General features: G+C 39.0%; 1 protein-coding gene across 4 annotated transcripts in view; it reads left to right on the top strand.

Moving 5' to 3' along the window:
• FCHSD2 (FCH and double SH3 domains 2) overlaps positions 1-23,129 on the top strand; it is a 318,379-nt gene that overhangs the window by 259,951 nt on the left and 35,299 nt on the right. For all 4 annotated transcript variants that reach the window (XM_025355582.1, XM_025355581.1, XM_025355580.1 and 1 more), the window contains 2 exons: positions 2,180-2,296; positions 4,632-4,736. In XM_025355582.1, coding sequence (XP_025211367.1) covers positions 2,180-2,296; positions 4,632-4,736 — 222 coding nt within the window. The remainder of the gene's footprint in view (positions 1-2,179; positions 2,297-4,631; positions 4,737-23,129) is intronic.

The raw sequence follows: 23,129 nt of genomic DNA, 5'->3' as shown, positions 1-23,129 counted from the left end.
CGACAGAGCGAGACTCCGTCTCAAAAAAAAAAAAAAAAAAAAAAAATTAAATGTCTCTATCAGTTGCCTCCTTTCTCATCCAGCTACTCCCTACAAATTCATTCTCTTTGAGATCTGCCTTAATCTTTCAATATATCTTCAATCTTTGTTTTGGATTCATTGTTTACGCTATTAAGAACCTAGGAATTATCTGGATTTTCTTATGAACAGTAATGAGAAAATTTTTGTTTCAAGTAATTTTCAATTGGGCTTTTAACATTAGCAGTTACCATTACTGGATGCCTAAGATATTATGTAGATACTATACCAGAATGTTTAAAATATGACTTCATTATAACCTACCAACCCTACGGAGATAGGTGACATTTTCACTAGTTTTCAGATGTAGCTACAACTCAGATAATTAACATGCCCGAGATCATAAAGCTAGTAGTACCATAAAATGGCATACAGTGGATTCAAACTAAGTCTATCTGACTCAAAAACCTATTCTTGGACTCTTCAGAATTTATCTTTCTACTTTTACAGATCACTTCCTCTGACTTTTGTATATTTCATTTGTATCTATGTCCAGAGTTAACATTTTAATGTTCCTGACTTTGAGAACAGATGTAAATTGAATGCCCAGACTCATTTGCAAAGCAAAATATAATAATAAAGTTCATTCCCATTAGAATATAAAATGTGAATGTAAAGATGGTTAGGTTTGAATTTTGATTATTTTGCTCTATTTAAATTCATTTGTCATTGTTATAATCTAGCTTTAGCTGAAATATCTGTATAGAACAAAAATTTTTAAACTCTGCCCCATCACAATTCCCCCAACAAAAATATTAATTTTTAAAATCCAGTGTATCAATTTCTACTTACTCTATCAATTTTGAACTATGAGACCTTGCAAAAGAATTACTAGGCCAGGTGTAGTGGCTCATCCCTGGCATTTCAACACTTTGGAAGGCCAGAGTGGGAGGATTACTTGAGCCGAGGAGTTCAAGACAAGCCTGGGCAACATAGAGAGACCTTATCTCTAGAAGGAAAAAAAAAAAATTAGCTGGGTATGCTGGCACACACCTGTAGTTCCAGCTACTCAGGAGGCTGAAGTGGAAGAGTCACTTGATCCCGGAGGTCAACGCTGCAGTGAGCCATGATCAGAATTTCTAAAATTCTTTTCATTCTACAATTTTGCTTCTTTCTATATGAAAAGCCTCTTTGGGTGATTCATATTTTTTTTTTAAATAAATCCCTAATTATTTCAATAAAGTTTGTTTTTCAGGGGTCTTTAAGAATTTAGAGAGAATTAAAATAGTTTTGTGTTTAATGGCTCTGATTCTGTAATCAGACAATTAAGGTTGTAACATTTAATATCTAGGACATCCAAGAAAAATTAACCTCTCTGAGCCTTTGTTTTCTTTTCTATAAAATGGTGTGGGACCCATGTCATAAAGTTGTTTAAAAAAAAGTTATATGAATCACTTTCCATAGTACTTTGCACAATAGGAGTTAGCTATTAATATTTTAATTTAGATTTTGTGGTTTGTTCTTTGTAAATCGGAATCATAGCATACAGCTAGAAGAAACCCTTGGTGATCATTTGATCTAGCACCCTTATATTTCATATGAAGCCTGGAGAAAGGGCAAAAACTGACTTTTAAGGTTTGGTGGCAAGTTGATGATGGACCTCTAATGAGTTCCATCTGCCTTGGGTTAGCAGGAGGGGTGCAAGATTGTGTTGCTGTTATTGTATTGTTTTGTTCTTATCTTTAATGATTCTTTACTCACATTGAAACTATTAAGTTGTTTCCATTTTTATTTATGCAATGATTTTATCACCATAGTAGGTTGGCATGAATACATTTTCTTCTTTGCTTACCTTAGCTAGCTTCCTTTTCACTCGGAAAGATAAGTCCGTCACACCCAAAAAGATAAGTCTGCAGTATTAGAGATGATGCTTTTGTGTTCAGCACTGTAAGACAAAAAGTTTATGGTCTTTAATGGTTTTATACTCATCTTACTCTTCTGGTAACTTTCTGTGACGATAAGACATTGTTTCCAGCAGTAGTGCAGTGTGCCTTATGTTTTGAGTGCTGATTAAGTGAAGGCCTTCTGATCCATCTACAAAGCAGTGGTGGTTGCAATAAAGATAGCAATATTTTTATCTCTGTTCTGTCTTGTGTTGTAGAGCCGACAATTAGAATCAGAAACTGGGACCACAGAGGAGCACAGTCTAAATAAGGAAGCTCGAAAATGGGCCACACGTGTGGCACGTGAGCATAAAAACATTGTTCATCAACAACGGGTAAGTATAAGAGAAAGTCCTAGTTACATTCACCTTAAGCCAAATGTCAAACAGTTTAAGGAGCTGAGTTTTATTAATGTGAAAAATATCCTATATGTGTTGTTTTGTTTTGTTTTGTTTTGTTTGAGACAAGAGGCTTGCTCTGTCACCCAGGTTGAAGGGCAGTGGTGTGAACATAGCTTACTGCAGCTTCAACCTTCTGGGCTGAAGCAATCCTCCCACTTCAGCCTCCCAAGTAGCTGGGACCACAGGCACACACCACCATGCCTGGCTAATTTTTTTTAGGTTTTTTGTAGAGATAGGGTCTTGCCATGTTTCCCAGGCTGGTCTCAAACTCCTTTGCTCAAGCATTGTATGTGTTTTTTCTGTACTTTCTCAACACTCAGCAGTGTACTGTCAGCTATCTACTCATGTTGGAATTTCCTTAAGCCCTCCATCAGCAATACATTAATTCACCTGTTTACCATAAAATTGCCAAAGAAAAGCTGTGATAGTGTGTTACGGGCAGGGGAAGAGACATATGTTGAATTAATACAGGTTTTCATCCCTCAAGACATATTTTTTAAAGACACAATTATAGGTTTCATGAAAATATATGTTTGGCTGGGCGCAGTGGGTCATGCCTGTAATCCCAGAACTTTGGGAGGCTGAGGCAGGTCGATTGCTTGAGCCAGGAGTTTCAGACCAGCCTGAGCAACATGGCAAAAAACCCAGTCTCTACAAAAAATTCAAAAATTAGTCGGACATGGTGGCACACACCTATCTTCCCACCTATTCGGGAGGCTAAGGTTGGGGAGAATTGCTTGAGCCCAGAAGGTGGAGGTTACATTGAGGTAAGATCATGCCACTGCACTCCAGCCTGGGTGACAGGGCAAGACACTGTCTCGAAAGAAAAGAAAAGAAAGGGAAGGAGAAAGGGAAGGAGGACGGGAAGAAGGATGGGAAAGAGGAAGGGAAGGAGGAAGGGAAGGAAGAAGGGAGAAAATATATCTCAAAGACTAAACTCTAAGCACAAAGAAATTATTTTGAGTATAGTACTTTTTTTCTCAATTTCATTTATTGATACCTATATCCTTCTCATTCTTTGCTTTCACATCCTACTTCTTTTTTTTTTTTTTTTTTGAGACGGAGTCTCGCGCTGTGTCACCCAGGCTGGAGTGCAGTGGTGCGATCTCGGCTCACTGCAAGCTCCGCCTCCCAGGTTCACGCCATTCTCCTGCCTCAGCCTCCGAGTAGCTGGGACTACAGGCGCCCGCCACCACGCCCGGCTAGTTTTTTGTATTTTTAGTAGAGACGGGGTTTCACCATGTTAGCCAGGATGGTCTCGATCTCCTGACCTCGTGATCCACCCGCCTCGGCCTCCCAAAGTGCTGGGATTACAGGCTTGAGCCACCGCGCCCGGCCCACATCCTACTTCTTAAAAGAACTGCCTATGCTTATTATCTATAGAATCTCACCTCCCACTTACTTTTTAGCCCATTACATTTGAGCTTTCCTTTCCTTTCCTGCCCCTGTATCACTTCATAGTCTAAGCTTACCAAAATCACCAATGATGTCTGTGTTGCTAACTTCAAAATGGACAGTTTGATCTCTCATTTTTCTTAATCTGTCAACAATTTCATCACAATTGACAACTCCCTTTGTCTTAAAATGTTATCTTCTCTAGTCATCCACGATTCAACATTGTCCTGGCTTTCCTTCTGCCTTTCTGGCTATTCCTAGATTTTTTCATAGGTTCCTCTTTCTCCAGCCCACAATTAAATATTCATTTTCTCAGATTGTTTGGCTATCTTGTTTTTTTTATTCTTTATCCTCATATAGGCATTCTCAATCACTTCCATGGTTTTACTTTACCACCAAATCATAAATTATTATCTTCAACATTGGGCCTAGCTACTACTGTGTATCCATATAACCTCTTTCCTGTTCTGACATCTTTTCACTATCTCACAGGCATCTCAGATTCAATGTTCTACTTATGTAATGTTGCTTAACAAACCACCTCAAACTTAATGTCGTAGAACAAGAGGGTTTTTACATTATCTCTCACTAATCTGAGTATTGGGTGGTCTCAGCTTAGCAGTTTCCCTTGGGGTCTCTCATGTGGCGTCAATCAGATAGTGGCTGGTCCTGGCTTCCCCACTGAAGGGACTCTCTGTAGTAAGTTTGTTACTAGTAAGTCTATAATTATTTCAAAATGTTCAAAAAATAAATAAATGAAAAAAATTGTGGCTACTAGTCACTAAAGCCTTTTGAATTATGTAAATACTCTAATCACTTAAGGAAGATAAAAAGTAAAAAACAGTCATCATTATTGTCCCATTTTTTTTAATAGGTTCTAGATGATCTGGAGTGTCATGGATCTGCTGTATCAGAACAAAGCCGAGCAGAGCTGGAACAGAAAATAGATGAAGCTAGAGAAAATATTCGTAAAGCAGAGGTAAGGTGGCAGCTAACTGTGGCATTTTGCCCAGGTCTAATGACACTGTCGCAACTGTGATATGCACCTTTAAAACTGAGTTTCTACACACACTGAGATGAAGGTGATTCACCGTCTTCATTCGTGTCCACAGTAGGATTTTTTTTTTTTTTTTTTTTTTTTTTTGAGACGGAGTCTCACTCTGCTGCCCAGGCTGGAGGTGCAATGGCACGATCTCGGCTTACTGCAAGCTCCTCCTCCCAGGTTCATGCCATTCTCCTGCCTCAGCCTCCCGAGTAGCTGGGACTACAGGCGCCTGCCACCACGCCCAGCTAATTTTTTTTTTTTATCTTTTTAGTAGAGACGGGGTTTCACCATGTTAGCCAGGATGGTCTCTATCTCCTGACCTCGTGATCCACCTGCCTTGGCCTCCTAAAGTGCTAGGATTACGGGCGTGAGTTACTACACCTGGCCATCCACAGTAGTATTTGTTAAGTACCTGCTCTGTGGAAGGCAGTACATATAACAAAAAGTGCTGTAAAGTTTACAGTCATGAAACATTAAATACAAAAGATTTAAGTCACAATGAAGATACTAATTTTAAAATTTCTACAAGGTACATAATAAACCACAGAGATTAATGGTAGAAAAATCGATGTATGTGTATCAATTTAGATATATATATCAATTTAGATATATCTATCTCCTTATATATCGATATATATGGATATATATACACATATATATTCATACATATATATTCAGAGCTTAGGAAATCTCCCCCATATGGAAGATTCCCTGGATCCAGGGACATGAGCTGGGCTTTTAAGAATAGGGAAGATTTGGTTAAGCAAAGATGGAAAAAAATTTATAATAGTGGATTTTAATTTTTTATGGAGTCTGGGACCTTTGAGAGTTGTATGAAAGCTGTGAAACATTCTCTCCCACATACAAAAATGTACATTTTGTGTACGGTGTTTAGAGTTCATATGCCTGAGGCTAATACTCTCTGCTCTAGATGGGGAGAGGTTGGGATAGGAAACAAGAAAGTATTAGCAAATGAGGAAGACACAGGGTATAATTTGGTAGCTGGATAGATTAGAGTGGAGGATTTTTGTGAGGAAATGTGATAGAAAATAAGTAAACTTGTGGTTAGGGCCAGTTCATGGAGGACCCGTGCACACACTATCTACTCAGCAGCAACATGATGAAGGGGTATAGAGGTAGACATTTATAAAAGACTGACACCATCCAGCCATCAAAAGATTATGTTCTTGTTAGAAAGGCATAAAGAATGCCAAAAATAACTAAGATGGTAAAGCATAAGTGCCGAGGAGTGGTGCATTAAGTGTAGTTGAAGAACCCAGAGGACACAGAAATCACTCTGGGAGGGATTGTTTTGGGTGTAACACAGAAGAAGACTTAAGATGAATACTGGCAGATGAACAGTATTTGATTAGTCAGATAAAAGGGGATAGCACAGACTTATGCCATGTAACTTCAAGAGGAAGAACTTGAACCAAAAGATGAAGGTAGGAAAGAAGTAGATGTGAGTTTAGTATTGGGAAATACTTTCTAGTAGTCAGATCTTCCCAAAGACAGAATAAGCACCCGTGAGACATAGTGTAGCCCTGTAAGTGTGTAAGAAAATTGTGGGCAAGCATCTTTCAGGGACCCAATGCAAGGAACCCCTGCATTGGTTTAGGGTTAATCTAAACTAGTGGTTTTCTAGCACCCCCTTAGAACTCTAGAAGTTTTGAGGAAGTGCTTCACTGGTTGTGGCGTGAAGCGAGAGGCAGCATAGACAAGCATAGAGAATATGGGCATGTTTTTGGCACAGCCCCATGGAAGTGATCTGAATCAGAACAGGCTTGCCATCTGCCTGGGCTGGAGAAACCCCAGTAACCCCACCTCCACTTCATTCCTGTTCACAGTCTAATTGGCAGCCTCCATAGTGAGGAGGGCAGGGTGTACAATGAATAGTCATTTTTCTCTTCGAATTCAGGGTCGTGTCTAAACTACTATCTTAGAGTGCTGGCCAAGTAGTGTTGGCAAGCCCTCCCCTACTCTAAAGAAACACTGGCATGTGGTAGAAGAGTTATTCCTGTTGTTTGTTTCTCCACGCTCTAGATGAAGCCAGTTTTTCAGAGCCTTGGTGGAACAGGAGTAATTATTTTGAGACAAGTCTCAGAGGTTTTCTGAAGGGTATTTCGTGTATTTTCCATTTCCAGACTCCATGTGTGGTGTCACCAACTGGTACCCTAACTCTACAAAACCTCCCACCATCCCCAGTAGTGGCAGCAGTAGGTATCAGGCACACAGAGTCTTCATTTAGGCCAAATGACCTATTATTTCCATAGAATGCCAAACTAGACTGTGTTTGTTTGTTTCAAACTAAAAATATGAAGTGAAATTCTCATACCACAATGTCTCACCTTTTCTGATGCAAGTATTTAAGTCTACATTCTCAAAGATAGTTTTCTTATTAAGAATGTTGAATATAGTATGCTGAAACCATGACAGCAGATCCATTTTCTCAATTTGGAATATCTGTAGCATTTAATTAATTTTACTGTTAGCATAAAATAATCTCTCACTTGGTTTCCACTTATCAGATACAAAAAATAACCTAAGTAAAATTAGCCAGCAAATATGAGGGCATATTTATTGGGGTAGTACTTACAGGATTATCATAATAAAATTTTGGGATAGACTGAGAGTCTTCAAAGAGACCATGAGAGTCTTCAAAGGAATTAACAATAATGGTTTCTGCACATACCCTTTTCCTTTCTTCTGCCTGTATGTCATTTGCATTGGTTTTTCTCTTTCATTCGATACTTTATTTATTATAAATACCTATACAAAAGAGAGAACATTGGTTATATAAAATGTGAGACCTCATTACTGCAAAGTTAATGACAAGAATGACCCTGATATTAAAACAAAATATTTAGGCCGGGTGCGGTGGTTCATGCCTCTAATTCCATCACTTTGGGAGACTGAGGTGGGAAGATCTCTTGAGCGCAGGAGTTTGAGAGCAGCCTGGGCAACAGATGAGACCTCATCTCTATTAAAAATGAAAAGAAATTAGCTGGGTATGGTGACACGTGCCTATAGTCTCAGCTACTTGGGAGGCAGAGGCTTAATCCTGGAAGGTTGGTCTGCAGTGAGCCATGATTGGGCCACTGCACTCCAGCTTGGGCAACAGAGCAAGACTATATATATATATATATGATCTTGTATACATGTAAGATCATATATATATACACACACACACATATATATTTCATATATATATATTTCTAATCACATTATTTCCAAATTTACATTACCTCTGGGCCTGTTACTGTGAGGTTTCACTGTATTCATGCTATGTTAGCAGACCTCTTGACTGATCGCTTTTATTTTTTACTGAAAATATTCAAACATACAGAAAATATGAAGATATTAAACATATATTTCCTAACATCTAGATTCAACTATTATATTTTGCAACACTGGCTTTATGTGTTTGTTAGATTGACCCATTAATTATGTTCTATAAAATGGAAGTTAGGTCTTAAGGCCTGATTAGAGGCAGGTTAGTGTTTTAGGCAGAAATACTTCATAGATGATGTGATGTTTTTCATCACATAAAGAATCATTATACCAAGTTGTCCTGCTATTAATGATACTAAGAGTGGTCACTTAATAAGGTGGTGTGCTACCAGATCTTTCCATGATAAAGATTCTTTCTTTCCTCTTTGTAATTACCAAGTGCTAGTCACCTCCAGTGGTGGTGAATGGGTATGGGTATTTTTTTTCTTGGGTATTATGATGACCTCATTAAAAAAAAAATTTTTTTTTTTTGAGACAGGGTCTCACTTTGTCACCCAGGCTGGAGTGCAGTATCACGATCTCAACTCACTGCAGCCCCAACCTCCTGGGCTCAAGCGATTCTCCCACCTCAGCTTCCCAAGTAGCTGGGACTACAGGCACACTCCCCCATGCCTGGCTAATTTTCCATTTTTTTGTACAGATGGGGTTTCACCATCTTGCCCAGGCTGATCTCAAACTTGTGGGTCAAGCAATCTGCCTGCCTTCGCCTCCCAGAGTGTTGGGATTACAGGCGTGAGCCACTGCCCCCAACTTGGCAGTCATTTTAAACTTAGCCATTTGAGTGTGTGTGTAATGGTAGATCACTGTGGTTTTGAATTGCATTGACTACAGACTCGTGACATTAACTAACTATGCTGAGCATCTTTTTATAAGTTTTTTGGCCATTCATATATCCCCCTTAGTAAAGTATCTGTTAATATCTTTTGCCCAAATTTGGATTGGTCTTATTACTGAGTTATAACAATTCTTTGTGTTTTCTGGATACTAGTCATTTTTTAGGTACATGTATCGCTAGTATTTTCTCCAGTCTTTGGCTTACCTTTTCATTTTCTAAATTAGAAACTTTTAATTTTGATGAGATTAATTTATGAATTTTATCCTTTATGATTAGTGTTCTTTGTGTTCTAAGAAATTTTTGCCTGATCAAGGTTGTGATATGTTCTCTCATGTTTTCTTCTAGAAGTGTTATAGTTCAAGCTTAATTCCTTATGGACTGTGATCCTAAACATTTCTAGTTAAATTGTTGAGGTCTGGTATGAGTTAAGGGTCCTGTTTGATTTGTTTTGGTTGTCGTTATTGTTCTTTCTTTGTTTTTCCTATACAGAAAGCCAGTTGTTCCACCATCACATTTGAAAGAATATGCTTTTCCCATTACCTTTGCACCTGTATTGAAAACAACTTATCATATATGTGTGAATATTTTCAATTTTATTCAGTTCCATTGGTCTATATGTCTGTACTTATGCCAGTATCACAGTCTTAATGACACTGTAAGTCTTGAAATCTGATAGTATAATTCCTCCAACACTATTCTTGTTTTAGAATTATTTGGACTATTCTCATTGCCATCAGCTTCTACAAAAAAAAAAAACTGAGGGCATTTGGATTGGGATTACATTGAATCCACAAATAATTTGAGAAGAATTGACTTCTCAACAATATTGAGTCTTCTAATTCATGAACATGATGTCTTTCTCCATTTATTTAGGCACTCTTTGTTTCCTTTTTTGGCTTCTTAATTTTTTTATTGATACAAAATAATTGTACATATTTATGAGATGCATGTGATATTTTGATACATGCATACAGTGTATAATGATCAAATTAGAGTAATTAAGATATCTATCACCTCAGACATTTATAATTTCTTTGTATTTAGAACATTTCAAATCTTATAGTTATTTTGAATTATTAACTATAGTCACCCTACTAAGCTATCAAACACCAGAACTTATCCCATCTGTCTGTTTGCTTCTTTCTATTCCCCAATCTCTCTTCTTCTTCCCCACAATCCTTCCCAGCTTCTGATAACCATCATTCTACTCTGTACTTTTTTTTTTTTTTTTTTTTTTTTTTGAGACGGAGTCTAGCTTAGTCGCCCAGGCTGGAGTCCAGTGGCGTGCAACACCACGCCCAGCTAATTTTTTTAATTTTAATAGAGATGGGGTTTCACCATGTTGGCCAAGCTGGTCTCAAACTCCTGACCTCGTGATCCACCCGCCTTGTCTTCCCAAAGTGCTGGGATTACAGGCGTGAGCCACTGCGCCCAGCCTGTACTCTCTCTTTTTTTTTTTTTTTTTTTTTTTTTGAGACGGAGTCTTGGCTGTCGCCCAGGCTGGAGTGCAGTGGCGAGATTTCCACTCACTGCAAGCTCCGCCTCCCAGGTTCACGCCATTCTCCTGCCTCAGCCTCCCAACTAGCTGGGACTACAGGCGCCTGCCACCACGCCCAGCTAATTTTGTTTTTGTATTTTTAGTAGAGACAGGGTTTCAGCGTCTTAGCCAGGATGGTCTCAATCTCCTGACCTCATGATCCGCCCGCCTTGTCCTCCCAAAGTGCTGGGATTGCAGGCGTGAGCCGCCGCACCCGGCCCCGGCCTCTACTCTCTACTTCTTTGGTTAATATTTTTTAGCTCCCTCACATGCGTGAGAAGATGTGATATTTGTCTTTCTGTGCCTAGCTTATTCACTTAACATAATGGCCTCCAGTTCCATTCATATTGCTGCAAATGACAAGATTTCATTTTTTTTTAATGACTGAATAGTATTCCATTGTGTGTATATATCACATTTTCTTAATCCATTAATAGACACTTAGGTTGATTCCACATCTTGGCCACTGTGAATAGTGCTGTAATAAACATGGGATGAAGGTATGACTTTGATACACTGATTTCCTTTCCTTTGGATAAATATCCAAAAGAGGGATTGCTGGGTCATATAGTAGTTCTATTTTTAGTGTTTTGAGAAACCTCCATGCTGTTTTCCATAATGACTGTACTAATTTACATTCCCATCAACACTGTATAACAGTTCCCTTTTATCTGCATCTTCACTAGCACTTGTTATTTTTTGTCTTTTTGATAAATAGCGATTCTAACTGGGGTAAGATGATATCTGATTTTGGTTTTGGTATCTGGTTTTGATTTGCATTTTACTGATGATAAGTAATGTTGAGTATTTTTTCATATACCTGTTGGCCATTATGTCTTCTTTTGAGAAAAGTGGTTACAGATCCTGTGCCCTCTTTTTAATGAGATTACATGGTATTTTGCTATTGAGTTGTTTGAGTTCGTGTATATTCTGGATATTAGTCCCTTGTTGCATGAATAGTTTGCAAGTATTTTCTTCCATTCTGTAGGTCATCTGTTAACTCTGTTGATTATTTCCTTTGCTGCATAGAGTGTTTAATTCAATGTAGTCCTGTTTGTCTATTTTTTGTTTTGTTGCCTGTAGCATTAAAGTCTCAGCCATAAAAATCTGCCTTGACCAATATCCAGAAGCATTTACTCTATGTTTTCTTGTAGTAGTTCTATAGTATGGGTTTTTTGTTGTTGTTGTTTTGTTTGTTTGTTTGTTTTGAGACAAAGTATCTGTTGCCCAGGCTGGAGTACAGTGGCGTGATCACAACTCACTTCTGCCTTGGCCTCCCCGGGCTCAGGTGATCCTCCCACCTGAGTTTTTATATTTTTAGTAAGATGGGGTTTCACAATGTTGCCCAGGCTGGTCTTGAACTCCTGGGCTCAAGCGATCCACCTGCCTCAGCCTCTCAAAGTGCTAAGATTACAGGCGTGAGCCACTGTGCCCAGCCATAATATTGGGTTTTATTTTTAAAGTCTTTAATCATTTTGAGCCGACTTTTACATATGGTAAGAGACAGGGATCTAGTTTCATTCTTTGACAGGTGGATATTCAGTTTTCCCAGCAGCATTTATTGAAGAAGGTGTCCTTTCCCCATTGCAAATTCTTAGCACCTTTGTGAAAAATTGGTTGGCTGTAAGTACATTATTTCTGGAATCTCTATTCTGTTGCATTGGTCTGTGTGTCTGTATTTATGACAATACCATCCTGTTTTGGTTACTAAAGTCAAGTAGTGTATTACCTCCAGCTTTATTATTTTTGCTGAGAATTGCTTTGGCTATTCAGGGACTTTTGTGGTTCTATATGAATTTTAGGATTTTTTTTTTCTATTTCTGTGAAGAATGTCATTGATTTTGATAGCAATTGCACATGGATTTGTTTGTGTCCTCTTCAATTTCTTTCATCAGTGTTTTGTAGTTATCCTTGTAGAGATCTTTCGCCTCCTTGGTTAAATTTATTCTTGGGGTTGTGGTTTTTGTTTTTTGGGTTTTTTTGTTGTTATTGTTGTTTTTGTCTTGTTTTGTTTTGGTTTTGGTAGCTATTGTAAATAGGATTACTTTCTTTTTTTTCTTTTCTTTTTTTTTTTTTTGAGACAGAATTTCACTTTTGTTGCCCAGGCTGGAGTGTGATGGTGCGATCTCAGCTTACAGCGAGCTCCGCCTCCTGAGTTCAACTGATTTTTCTGCCTCAGTCTCCCAAGTAGCTGGGATTACAGGCATGAGCCACTGAGCCTGGCCCATTATGCCTTGATATATGCTTTCTGTCCTCTTCTATGATTTCAATTACATGACTATTAAATCACTTGATATTATCCTACATGTCATGTGCAAAGCTCATTCCACACATTTTTATAGGGCGTTATTTTTTATCTCAGTCTCAGTTTGATGAGTTACTATTAGTGTCTATTAAAACCTATGGATATTTCCTCTCTGGTGTATAAACTGCCGTTAAGACCATCTTGTGAATTTTTATTTCAAATGTTACATTTTTAGCTCTATAAGTTCTGTTTGGTTCTTCTTTTATCTTCCAGTTCATTCCTATTTATCTTCATGTTTTTCTTTAAACCTCTAGTATATTTATAATAGCAATTTAAAAGTTCTTGTCTACTCATTCCATCATCTCTGTCATTTCATTCTTTCTATTGACTGATTTTTCTCTTGCCTCATGTTTTTCTGCTTTTCAAATACCTACTAAGTTTTTACTGAATCTAGACATGGTGACTGTTTGGTTATTAAGTTTCTAGATTCTATTTTCTTCTTATAAAGACTATTGAGTTTTGTTTGGGCTGCCAGATCAGTTAACTTGCAGATCAATTGGATCATTTTGAAGATTGTTTTTAAGCTTTGTTTGGGTTAATGTAGAGATAAATTAGAAATTAGCCCTATACTGATGCCGTGGGTTTCCACCAAGTTCTCTCAACTCTGGCTGGATAGAGTTGTAATCTTTTTATTTATTTATTTATTTATTTATTTAATTTTATTTTTTTAGACAGAGTCGCACTCTGTCGCGCAGGCTTAAGTGCAGTGGTAATGATCTCAGCTAACTGCAACCTCTGCCTCCTGGGTTCAAACAGTTCTCCTGCCTCAGCTTCCCAAGTAGCTGGGATTGATTACAGGTGCCCGCCACCACAACCAGCTAAATTTTTTTTGTATTTTTAGTAGAGACGGGGTTTCACCGTGTTGGCCAGGCTGGTCTCGAACTCCTGACCTCAGGTGATCTGCCCACCTCGGCCTCCCAAAGTGCTGGGATTACAAGCATGAGCCACCACAGAGTTGTAATATCTTTCAACCCTGTACAAGCTCTAGGAATTTTTCAGTTCATAGCTCTACTGTAGATATTCTTTTCTTAGTAGTTATTGTTTGCCTCTCCTTCGGGAGTTCCACCTGACATCATTTCAACTTATTATAGATTTTTATCTATTTAGTATATTATCAATTCCAGTTGTCATTATATTATCAATTCCAGTTGTCATTTTAAGTTCCATATTATCTAAAACTGGGAGTCCATTCAACTGACTTATGTGTACTTTTGACATTACCCCCATTAGTCCTTGAATACTTTCTTCCTAGCACAACAAGCTATCACAGGTTCACCTTATATTTTTCCTGCCCAGACTTAGAATTAGCTGTTTCTCCAAGAAGCTCTGATTCTGTTAATAGAAAATAGTATTTAGACACTAAGGCCTGGACTGTGAAGATGCTTATTGTTCTCAGTATCGCTTTCTTTTTTTAATATTTTCTTTGTTGTTAGAGCTAGGGATAACTTTTTTTAAATCATGAGTTCATGTTGATATTTCCAATTAACATGGACAATTAGAGGGATTTTATTTATTTTTAGAGACAGGGTCTCAATATATTTCCCAGGCTGGAATGCAATGGCTATTCACGGGCACGATCGTAGTGTACTATAGCCTTGAACTCCTGGACTCAAATGATCCTCCTGCCTCAGCCTCCAAAATCACTGTGACTACAAGTGCGTGCCATTATGCCCAGCTAGAGGGATTTTATTGAACTTATTTGATTTCTTTGATTTTACATTTATGTATATCCTTTTTTCCTCTTATACCAAAAAGTTTTATTCCTAATCATATTATCATAATATTTTATGTGCTTTATATATTTAAAAAAAATTTTTTTGAGACAGAGTCTCTGTCACCCAGGCTGAAGTGCAGTGGCACTCATTGCAGCCTCCACCTCCCAGGTTCAAGCAATCCTCCCACCTCCATTTCCCGAATAGCTGGGACTACAGACATGTGCCACCATACCCAGCTAATTTTTGCATTTTTTGCAGAGACAGGGTTTCCCCATGTTTCTCAGACTGGTCTTGAGCTCCTGGGCTCAGGCATTCTACCTGCCTCAGGCTCCAAAGTGTTGAGATTATAGTGTGCCCAGCCTGCTTTGTATATTATAGAACAATAACTGCAGTATATATTAAGCACTTTCAGAACTACAACATGAATATTGCTATTAATAGTAAACTATTGAGTGAAAGTTTTAAATTTCTTTATAATTCTCTCTGAATGTAGAATAAATATATCTCTAAGAGATTTTCTGCTTCTTGTAATAGGTTACTAGCTTATATAAGACTACTTTAGATTATAATATTAATCTGGGGTAAAAATATTAAAACAAAAATTATTTAATAGAACTGGAAAATGACCCAAAGCATGTAAAACCTGGAGAGGAATTTCTCCTTGAAAGAACAGGACTATACTTAGTGACATTTCCATTATATAGCTCTGCATCTGTAAGGAGCAGCACAACCAGAATTTAAGCAGAACCTCCATCTTACTGGCCTGAAGGTGGATGTCATTTGGAAAGCCCTTTCAAATCCTTGGCTGATACCTGAGTACACATGTGGAACAGAGACTCCAAGGAGCTTGGCAGGAAACAATAACTGAAAGGCAAAAAAATCAAGGAGAAATTTTAGCTGTTGCTTATCACAGGAGAACAAACACTAATCATTAAAAAACTGAGGTGGCAAAACCCCGTCTCTACAAAAAATATAAAAATTAGCCGGGCATGGTGATGCACGCCTGTAGTCCCAGCTACTCAGGAGGCTGCGGTGAGGTAGGAGGATGAGCCCTGGAGATTGAGGCTGCACTGAGCCGTGATTGCACCACTGCACTGCAGCCTGGACAACAAAGTCCAGACCCTGTCTAACAAAAAAAATGAAGTGATTATATTAATGTTAGACAAAATACGTTTTAGGACAAGGAATATTAAGAAGGATAATACATAATGATTTTTTAAAGATATTTCATCAAGAATATATTTCAGTCCTGGATGTATATATAATAATAATGTTACAAAATACATAAAGCAGAAACTGGCAGAACTGAAAGAAGAAATAGACAAATCTACAATTGTAGTTGGAGACTTCAGCATCCCTCTTTCAGTAATTGATAGAACAAGAAGATAGAAAATCAGTGAGGATATAAAAAATGAACATTATTGGCCGGGCGCGGTGGCTCAAGCCTGTAATCCCAGCACTTTGGGAGGCCGAGACGGGCGGATCATGAGGTCAGGAGATCAAGACCATACTGGCTAACACAGTGAAACCCCGTCTCTACTAAAAATACAAAAACTTAGCCGGGTGAGGTGGCGGGCGCCTGTAGTCCCAGCTACTCGGGAGGCTGAGGCAGGAGAATGGCGTGAACCCGGGAGGCGGAGCTTGCAGTGAGCTGAGATCCGGCCACTGCACTCCAGCCCGGGCGACAGAGCGAGACTCCGTCTCAAAAAAAAAAAAAAAAGAAAATGAACATTATTAACCAACTTTACCTAATTGGCATTCATCGAACTCTCCACTGCATATGAGTAGAAAATATGTTCTTTTAAAGTACACATAGAACATTCAACAAGACCATACACTGGACCATAAACCTGTTTCAATAAGTTTAAAAGGATTGATATTATACATAGTAAGTTCTTGATTAATTAGACTTATATTAAAAATCCATAATAGAAAGGTGGCTAGAAAATACCCAAATAGTTGGAGATTATGCTGTTCAAACACAGTAATCTGTTGCTGCATATGAAAACCACCCCACACTTTATGGCAAAAACAACAGTGGTTTATTATCTGTTGCCTTTCTGGGTGCTGACTGTGCATTTCCTTTTATTCTTTTATTTTCTTTTGAGAGCATCTCACTCTGTCCCGCAGGCTGGACTGCAGTGGCACAACTCACTGCAGCCTCAACCTCCTGGCCTCAAGCAATCCTCCCACCTCAGCCTCCCAAATAGCTGGGACTACAGGCATGTACCACCAAACCCAGCTAATATTTTATTTTTATTCTTTATAGAGACAGGGTCTCGCTATTTTGCCCAGACTGGTCTCAAACCTCGAATTCCTGGGCTCAGCAATCCTCCCACCTCGGCCTCCCAAAGTGTGGGGAATCACAGGTGTGAGCCACTGTGCCAGGCCAACTAGTCATTTCTTTTGCTGGTTTTGCCTGAGATTACTCAAGCAATTACATTCAGCTAGAGGATCGGCCAGAGGGCTAGGCTCAGCTGCGATGGCTGGGCCTTTTGCCCCGTGGTCTTTCATCAGCATATAGGTTAAACTGGACTTCCCCAGCATGGTGACAGCATATTTCAAGAAGTCAAGTCGAAATAGCACTTACTGAGGGTCATCTGCTTCCATTAAATTGGCAAATGCCCCACTAGCCCATGCAAATCACATGGACAAGCCCAGAATCATGGTGGGAGTAGACTACATGGATACCAGGAAGCATGATTATTTGGGAACCTTTAATATAACGGGTTACCACAGTTGGTATGACCATGATTAAATCATTTTTCTCATCTATAAAATGGAGTTTAGGGGCTAGGCATGGTGGCTAACACCTCTAATTCCAGCATTTTGGGAGGCCAGGGCAGGAGGATCATTTGAGGCCAGGAGTTTGGTACCAACCAGGCAACATAGCAAGACCCCATCTCTACAAAAAACTTTAACATTAGCTAGGTGTGGTGGCACCTGCCTCTGGTCCCAACCACTCAAGAGAAATTGAAGGTTACAGTGAGCTATTATTGCACCACTGCACTCCAGCCTGGGCAGCAGAGCGAGACCCTGTCAAATAAACAATAGCTAGATAGATAGAGTTTATAATATTGACCCCTAGAATTGTTTTGTGGATTAAATGAAATACATGATGATATAGTTCCTAGTACCTATCATAAAAGCTGTTTGGAGCTTTTTTTTAAGGTACCAAAGATGGAGTAGCAAATACTATTATCTACCATTACTGATTTTATCCTACAAGTAAAGCACTGTCCTAAATAGTAATATAATACTCACAGTCCTTGTCCTTAAAGAAGAGATATGTTGAAGGCAAATGAATTAAGTCCAAATTAGATTTACAGACTTGAAATTCAACTATAGCTTTACACTTATATGTGCTTATGTTAAATTTTGTGTTAGAATCTAGGTAATTGACTGTGTTTATAAACCAAGATTATGTATCCTAAAATATCTGGATCTTTTAAATATTATTTTTAAAAGTTCTACCTCTTTAAAGGTTCTAAAAATGATTTGGTCAAGTAGTATCTGGAATGCCATCAAATTTACAGAGAGCTATGCTCTGAAATTTTTTAATCAGTTGGCAAATCATGAAAATTCATTTGAGAACACTAGAAAGTTCTGCTTTTAGACAATTTTTAACTTACAAGCAACTGAAACCCTAAAGGGAAGATAGCAGTGTTTAATTCTGGAACTGCAGTCAATCTGAGTTGGCAAATACCATGTTTATCTGTTGTTTGGTAAAATACTGACAAAATAAATCTTATAAAAACTAGATTACTTGAATAACTGCTTTGAGAAAATAGAATGTACTGAATACTTCTCTCTTTTCTGCTTCCACAATTAAATGTCTTGCATATGTGATTTCTAAGAAAGAGCTTGTTGGTTCACTTTTAAAAAACAAAAATAAAAACATTTCTTTATTTTAAAATGAATACTAGAGGTCAGGCACAGTGGCTCACACCTGTAATCCCAGCATTTTGGGAGACTAAGTCAGGAGGATCACTTGAAGCCAGAAGTTCAAGATCAGCCTAGGCAACATAGTGAGATGGCTGTCTCTACAAAAAAATTTAAAAATTAGCCAGGCATGGTGGCATGCACCTGTAGTCCTAGCTACTGGGAAGGCTACAGTGGGAGGATCACTTGAGCCCAGCAGTTCGAGGCTACAGTGAGCTATCATCATACCACTGCATTCCAGCTTGGGCAACAGTGAGACCCTGTCTTTTAAAAAAGCAAAAGCATACTAGAATGGTGGTAGGGCAAGTGGATATCCATATGCAAAAGAATGAAGTTTGACTCTGTTAAAAGATAAACTTAGGCACATTAAATTGTTTTTTATTTGAGAAAATAGCAATAATTACTTGGGCAGCACCAGATCATATGCAGTTCAGAGTTCCACCAATGGAACACCAGAGGAATGCTTTTATAGGGTGAACTCAGAAGCAAAACAAAGCAAATATTTGATTGGTTAAAGTGGCACAGTAGTAGCCTTTTTTGGATCATTTCAGTGGAAGGTTTCTAGTTAGAAGGTAGTTGGCAGTTTTTGATTGGTTAAGCTTCAGTTTTGTTTTACCATTTATACTGAGTTGAGTTTTGGTTTGCTTACATAGGAAGCCGGGATGCTGGAGCTGCCTCAGTTTAATGACCTTCCAGTTAATTATCTTAACAACCCCACTTCACATCATATATACAAACTAACTCACAATGAACACCTAAATGTAACTGCGAAAGCTAATAAACTTACAAAAAAAAAACAACACAGGGGTAAGTCTTTGTGGCTTTGGATTAGTTTCTTAGATATAACACCAAAGCCTAAGCAGCAAAAGAAAAACTAGATAAATTAGACATCATCAAAATTTAAAACTTTCATGTTTCAAAGGACGCTATCAAGAAAATGAAAGACAGCTCACAGAATGGGGGAAAATATTTGCAAATCATGTATCTGATAGAAACTTGCTTCTAGAATATATTAAAACTCGTAATAATAAAAAGGCAAAGAAAAATACTCAACTTAAAAATGGGAAAAGGATCTGAATAGACATTTCTCCAAAGAAGATGTACGAATGACCAATAAATAACTACATGAAAAGATTCTCTCTTTTTTTTTTTTGGAAACCGAGTCTCACACTGTGGCCCAGGCTGGAGTGCAATGGCCTGATCTCAGTTCACTGCAACCTCCACCTCCCGAGTTCAAGCGATTCTCCTGCCTCAGCCTCCTGAGTAGCTGGAATTACAGGCACTCGCCACCACGCCCGGCTAATTTTGTGTATTTTTAGTAGAGACAGGGTTTCACTGTGTTGGCCAGGCTGGTCTCAAACTCCTGACCTCGTGATCCACCCACCTCAGCCTCCCAGAGTGCTGGGATTACAGGCATGAGCCACCGTGCCTGGCCTAAGATTCGTAACATTAATAGTTATCCAGGAAAATGCAAACAACAGTAAGATACCACTTTATACCCACTAGCATGGCTAGAATCAAAAGGCAGACATTAACAAGCGATTACCAGAATGTGGAGAAACCCTCATACCCTACTGGTGGAATCAAATGATAGAGCCACATTCAAAAACAGTCTAGTATTTCCCCAGATGGTTAAACTTAGCATTACTTCATGATCCAGCAACGCCAGCCCTATGTATAAACCCAAAAGAAGTGAAAACATGTCCACACTAAAACTTGTACACACACGTTTGTAGCAATATTATTCATAATAGCCAAGAAACAGAAACAACCTAAATGACTACCAACTGACAAATGGATAAACATTCTAATGTATATCCACACAATAGAATGTTATTTGGTCATTAAAAGGAATAAAATACTGATACATGTTACAACATAGATGAATCTTGAAAATATTATGCAAAGTGAGAGAAGTTAGTCATAAAAGACCATGTATTATATTATTTCATATGTGTTAAATGTCTGGAATAGACAAATCTATATAGACAGAAAGTAGACTAGCGGTTGTCAAGACTGTAGGGAATAGGGGGCTGGAGAGCAATAGGTAAATGGTTCATGATTTCTTTTGGAGGTTATAAAATATTTTAAAATTGACTGTGGTGATGGTTGCATGTGCTGTGAATATACTATAAGCCATTGAATCTCAGACTTGAGTGAATTGTATGGTCCTAAAAAAAAAAAAAAAGGGTTGTGTGCCAAAAGGTCTTTGTCACCTGAGCTATATGTCAATAAATTTTTACCAAAAAGAGTAAATTATGAAAAGAATAAGCAGATTTTTGCAAGAGTATTTACCAAATGGCATGCCTCTAAGCCAAAAATTCCAATTATCTTATATAAAGATGTATATGGCCGGGCGCGGTGGCTCAAGCCTGTAATCCCAGCACTTTGGGAGGCCGAGACGGGCGGATCACGAGGTCAGGAGATCGAGACCATCCTGGCTAACACGGTGAAACCCCGTCTCTACTAAAAAATACAAAAAACTAGCCGGGCGAGGTGGTGGGCGCCTGTAGTCCCAGCTACTCGGGAGGCTGAGGCAGGAGAATGGCGTGAACCCGGGAGGCGGAGCTTGCAGTGAGCTGAGATCCAGCCATTGCACTCCAGCCTGGGCGGCAGAGCGAGACTCCGTCTCAAAAAAAAAAAAAAAAAAAAAAAAAAAAAAAAAAAAAAAAGATGTATATGATACCCCAAACCATTGTATTATATACTTTAAAATGGTTCATATAGTAAATTTTATGTAATGTTTTACCTCAATTTTTATAAAAGTCTATTTGCTTAAAAACATTAATATAAAAAAATTAATTCAGCAAAGAAAGCCCAGTGAAACAAGTCAGAACACAAATTGTTTTTGATACCAACTCGCCAAGCAGAGAATTCGGAGGGAAATCAAAATTATGTACCTGCTGGGCCCAGCAGTTCACACCTGTAATCCCAACACTTTTGCAGGCCAAGGTAGGAGGATTGCTTGAGCTCAGGAGTTCGAGACCAGCCTGGGCAAGAGCAACCACTCTGGCTCTTAAAAAAAAAAAAAAAAAAAAAAAATTGTGTACCAAAAGTATTTGTCACTGGAGTGCAATGGCTACGTATTCAGAGGCATGATCATAGCTCACTGTAGCCTCAAACTCCTGGACTCAAGTGAGCCTCCCTCCTCAGTCTTCTGAGTAGCTTGGACTACTACAAACAAGTCCAAGAGTCCCACAGAAAGCCACCAAATGAGAGTCCTCAAAATTAACTTAGTGGAACCTTAAATGTTAAGGAAGAGATCACCACTTGCATATGTGAAACAATGAAGCTGGATGCATTACTTGCTATGCAAAAGAGGCTGAATGTATTACTTGCTAAGCAAAAGAGAATGACACGAAACACATTCACTCTGAACAAAGCAAGAGTTGATATATATACGGTTTTGAGAAGGTTGAATGTCAGGGATTGGCAGATTTTCAAAACTAGGAATGTTTTAAGGAGTTGACTCACTTTTAGCCATGGTGTTTAGAGTTTGGAGGACTAGTAGAAGCAGAAGCTGTCACAGATTAGCCGACTTTCAGAGGCATGGCTGTTGGAGCAAAGCAGCAGCAGTTACTTTCTTTTTTTTTTTTTTGAGACGGAGTGTCTGTCGTCCAGGCTGGAGTGCAGAGGCACGATCTCGGCTCACTGCAAGCTCCGCCTCCTGGGTCCACGCCATTCTCCTGCCTCAGCCTCCCGAGTAGCTGGGACTGCAGGCATCTGCCACCACGCCCAGCTAAATTTTTATATTTTCACTAGAGACAGGGTTTCACCGTGTTAGCCAGGATGGTCTCGATCTCTTGACCTAGTGATCCACTCGCCTTGGCCTCCCAAAGTGCTGGGATTACAGGCGTGAGCCGTCGCACCCGGCCAGCAGTTACTTTCTGATCAGAAGGGATTTAAAAAGCCTGTGGTCCCAGCTACTCGGGAGGCTGAGGCAGGAGAATGGCGTGAACCCGGGAGGCGGAGCTTGCAGTGAGCTGAGATCCGGCCACCGCACTCCAGCCTGGGCGGCAGAGCCAGACTCAGTCTCAAAAAAAAAAAAAAAAAAAAACTGGTTCTGTGGCTACTCGTTTATGGTTTATGGAACAAGGGCTAAAGAATAAACAGTTATTCCCTTTCCTGAATTTGGAGAATAGGAACTTTTTATTCTCAATCTCTGCTATTTCTGCCAGCCACATCATAAATTTAGTTTAAAAGCAAAGATATTACTGTTAGTTGACAAACAATCAATAAAGGCAGCCAAGTCAACAAGTCAAAGGGGGAATTCTTTTTTTTTTTTTTTTTTTCCCCCCGAGACGGAGTCTCACACTGTCACCCAGGCTGGAGTGCAGTGGCACGATCTCGGTTCACTGCAAACTCCGCCTCCCAGGTTCACGCCATTCTCCTGCCTCAGCCTCCATAGTAGCTGGGACTACAGGCGCCTGCCACCACACCGAGCTACTTTTTTGTATTTTTAGTAGAGACAGGATTTCAACGTGTTAGCCAGGATGGTCTTGATCTCCTGACCTCGTGATCTGCCCCCCTCGGCTTCCCGAAGTGCTGAGATTACAGGCGTGAGCCACCATGCCCGACCCAAAAGGGGAATTCTTTAAGCTTGTGCTGAAGAATGTTAGAATTGTTAGAGAGAAGTTCTTTAATATTAAAAATTATTGTTATTAAAGAGACACAGTAGTTTGTAACTCAGTATCATTGAATG

Source organism: Theropithecus gelada, chromosome 14, assembly GCF_003255815.1.
Source record: "Theropithecus gelada isolate Dixy chromosome 14, Tgel_1.0, whole genome shotgun sequence".
NCBI classification, from domain to species: domain Eukaryota; kingdom Metazoa; phylum Chordata; class Mammalia; order Primates; family Cercopithecidae; genus Theropithecus; species Theropithecus gelada.
This window is presented reverse-complemented; position numbering and strand designations above follow the sequence as displayed.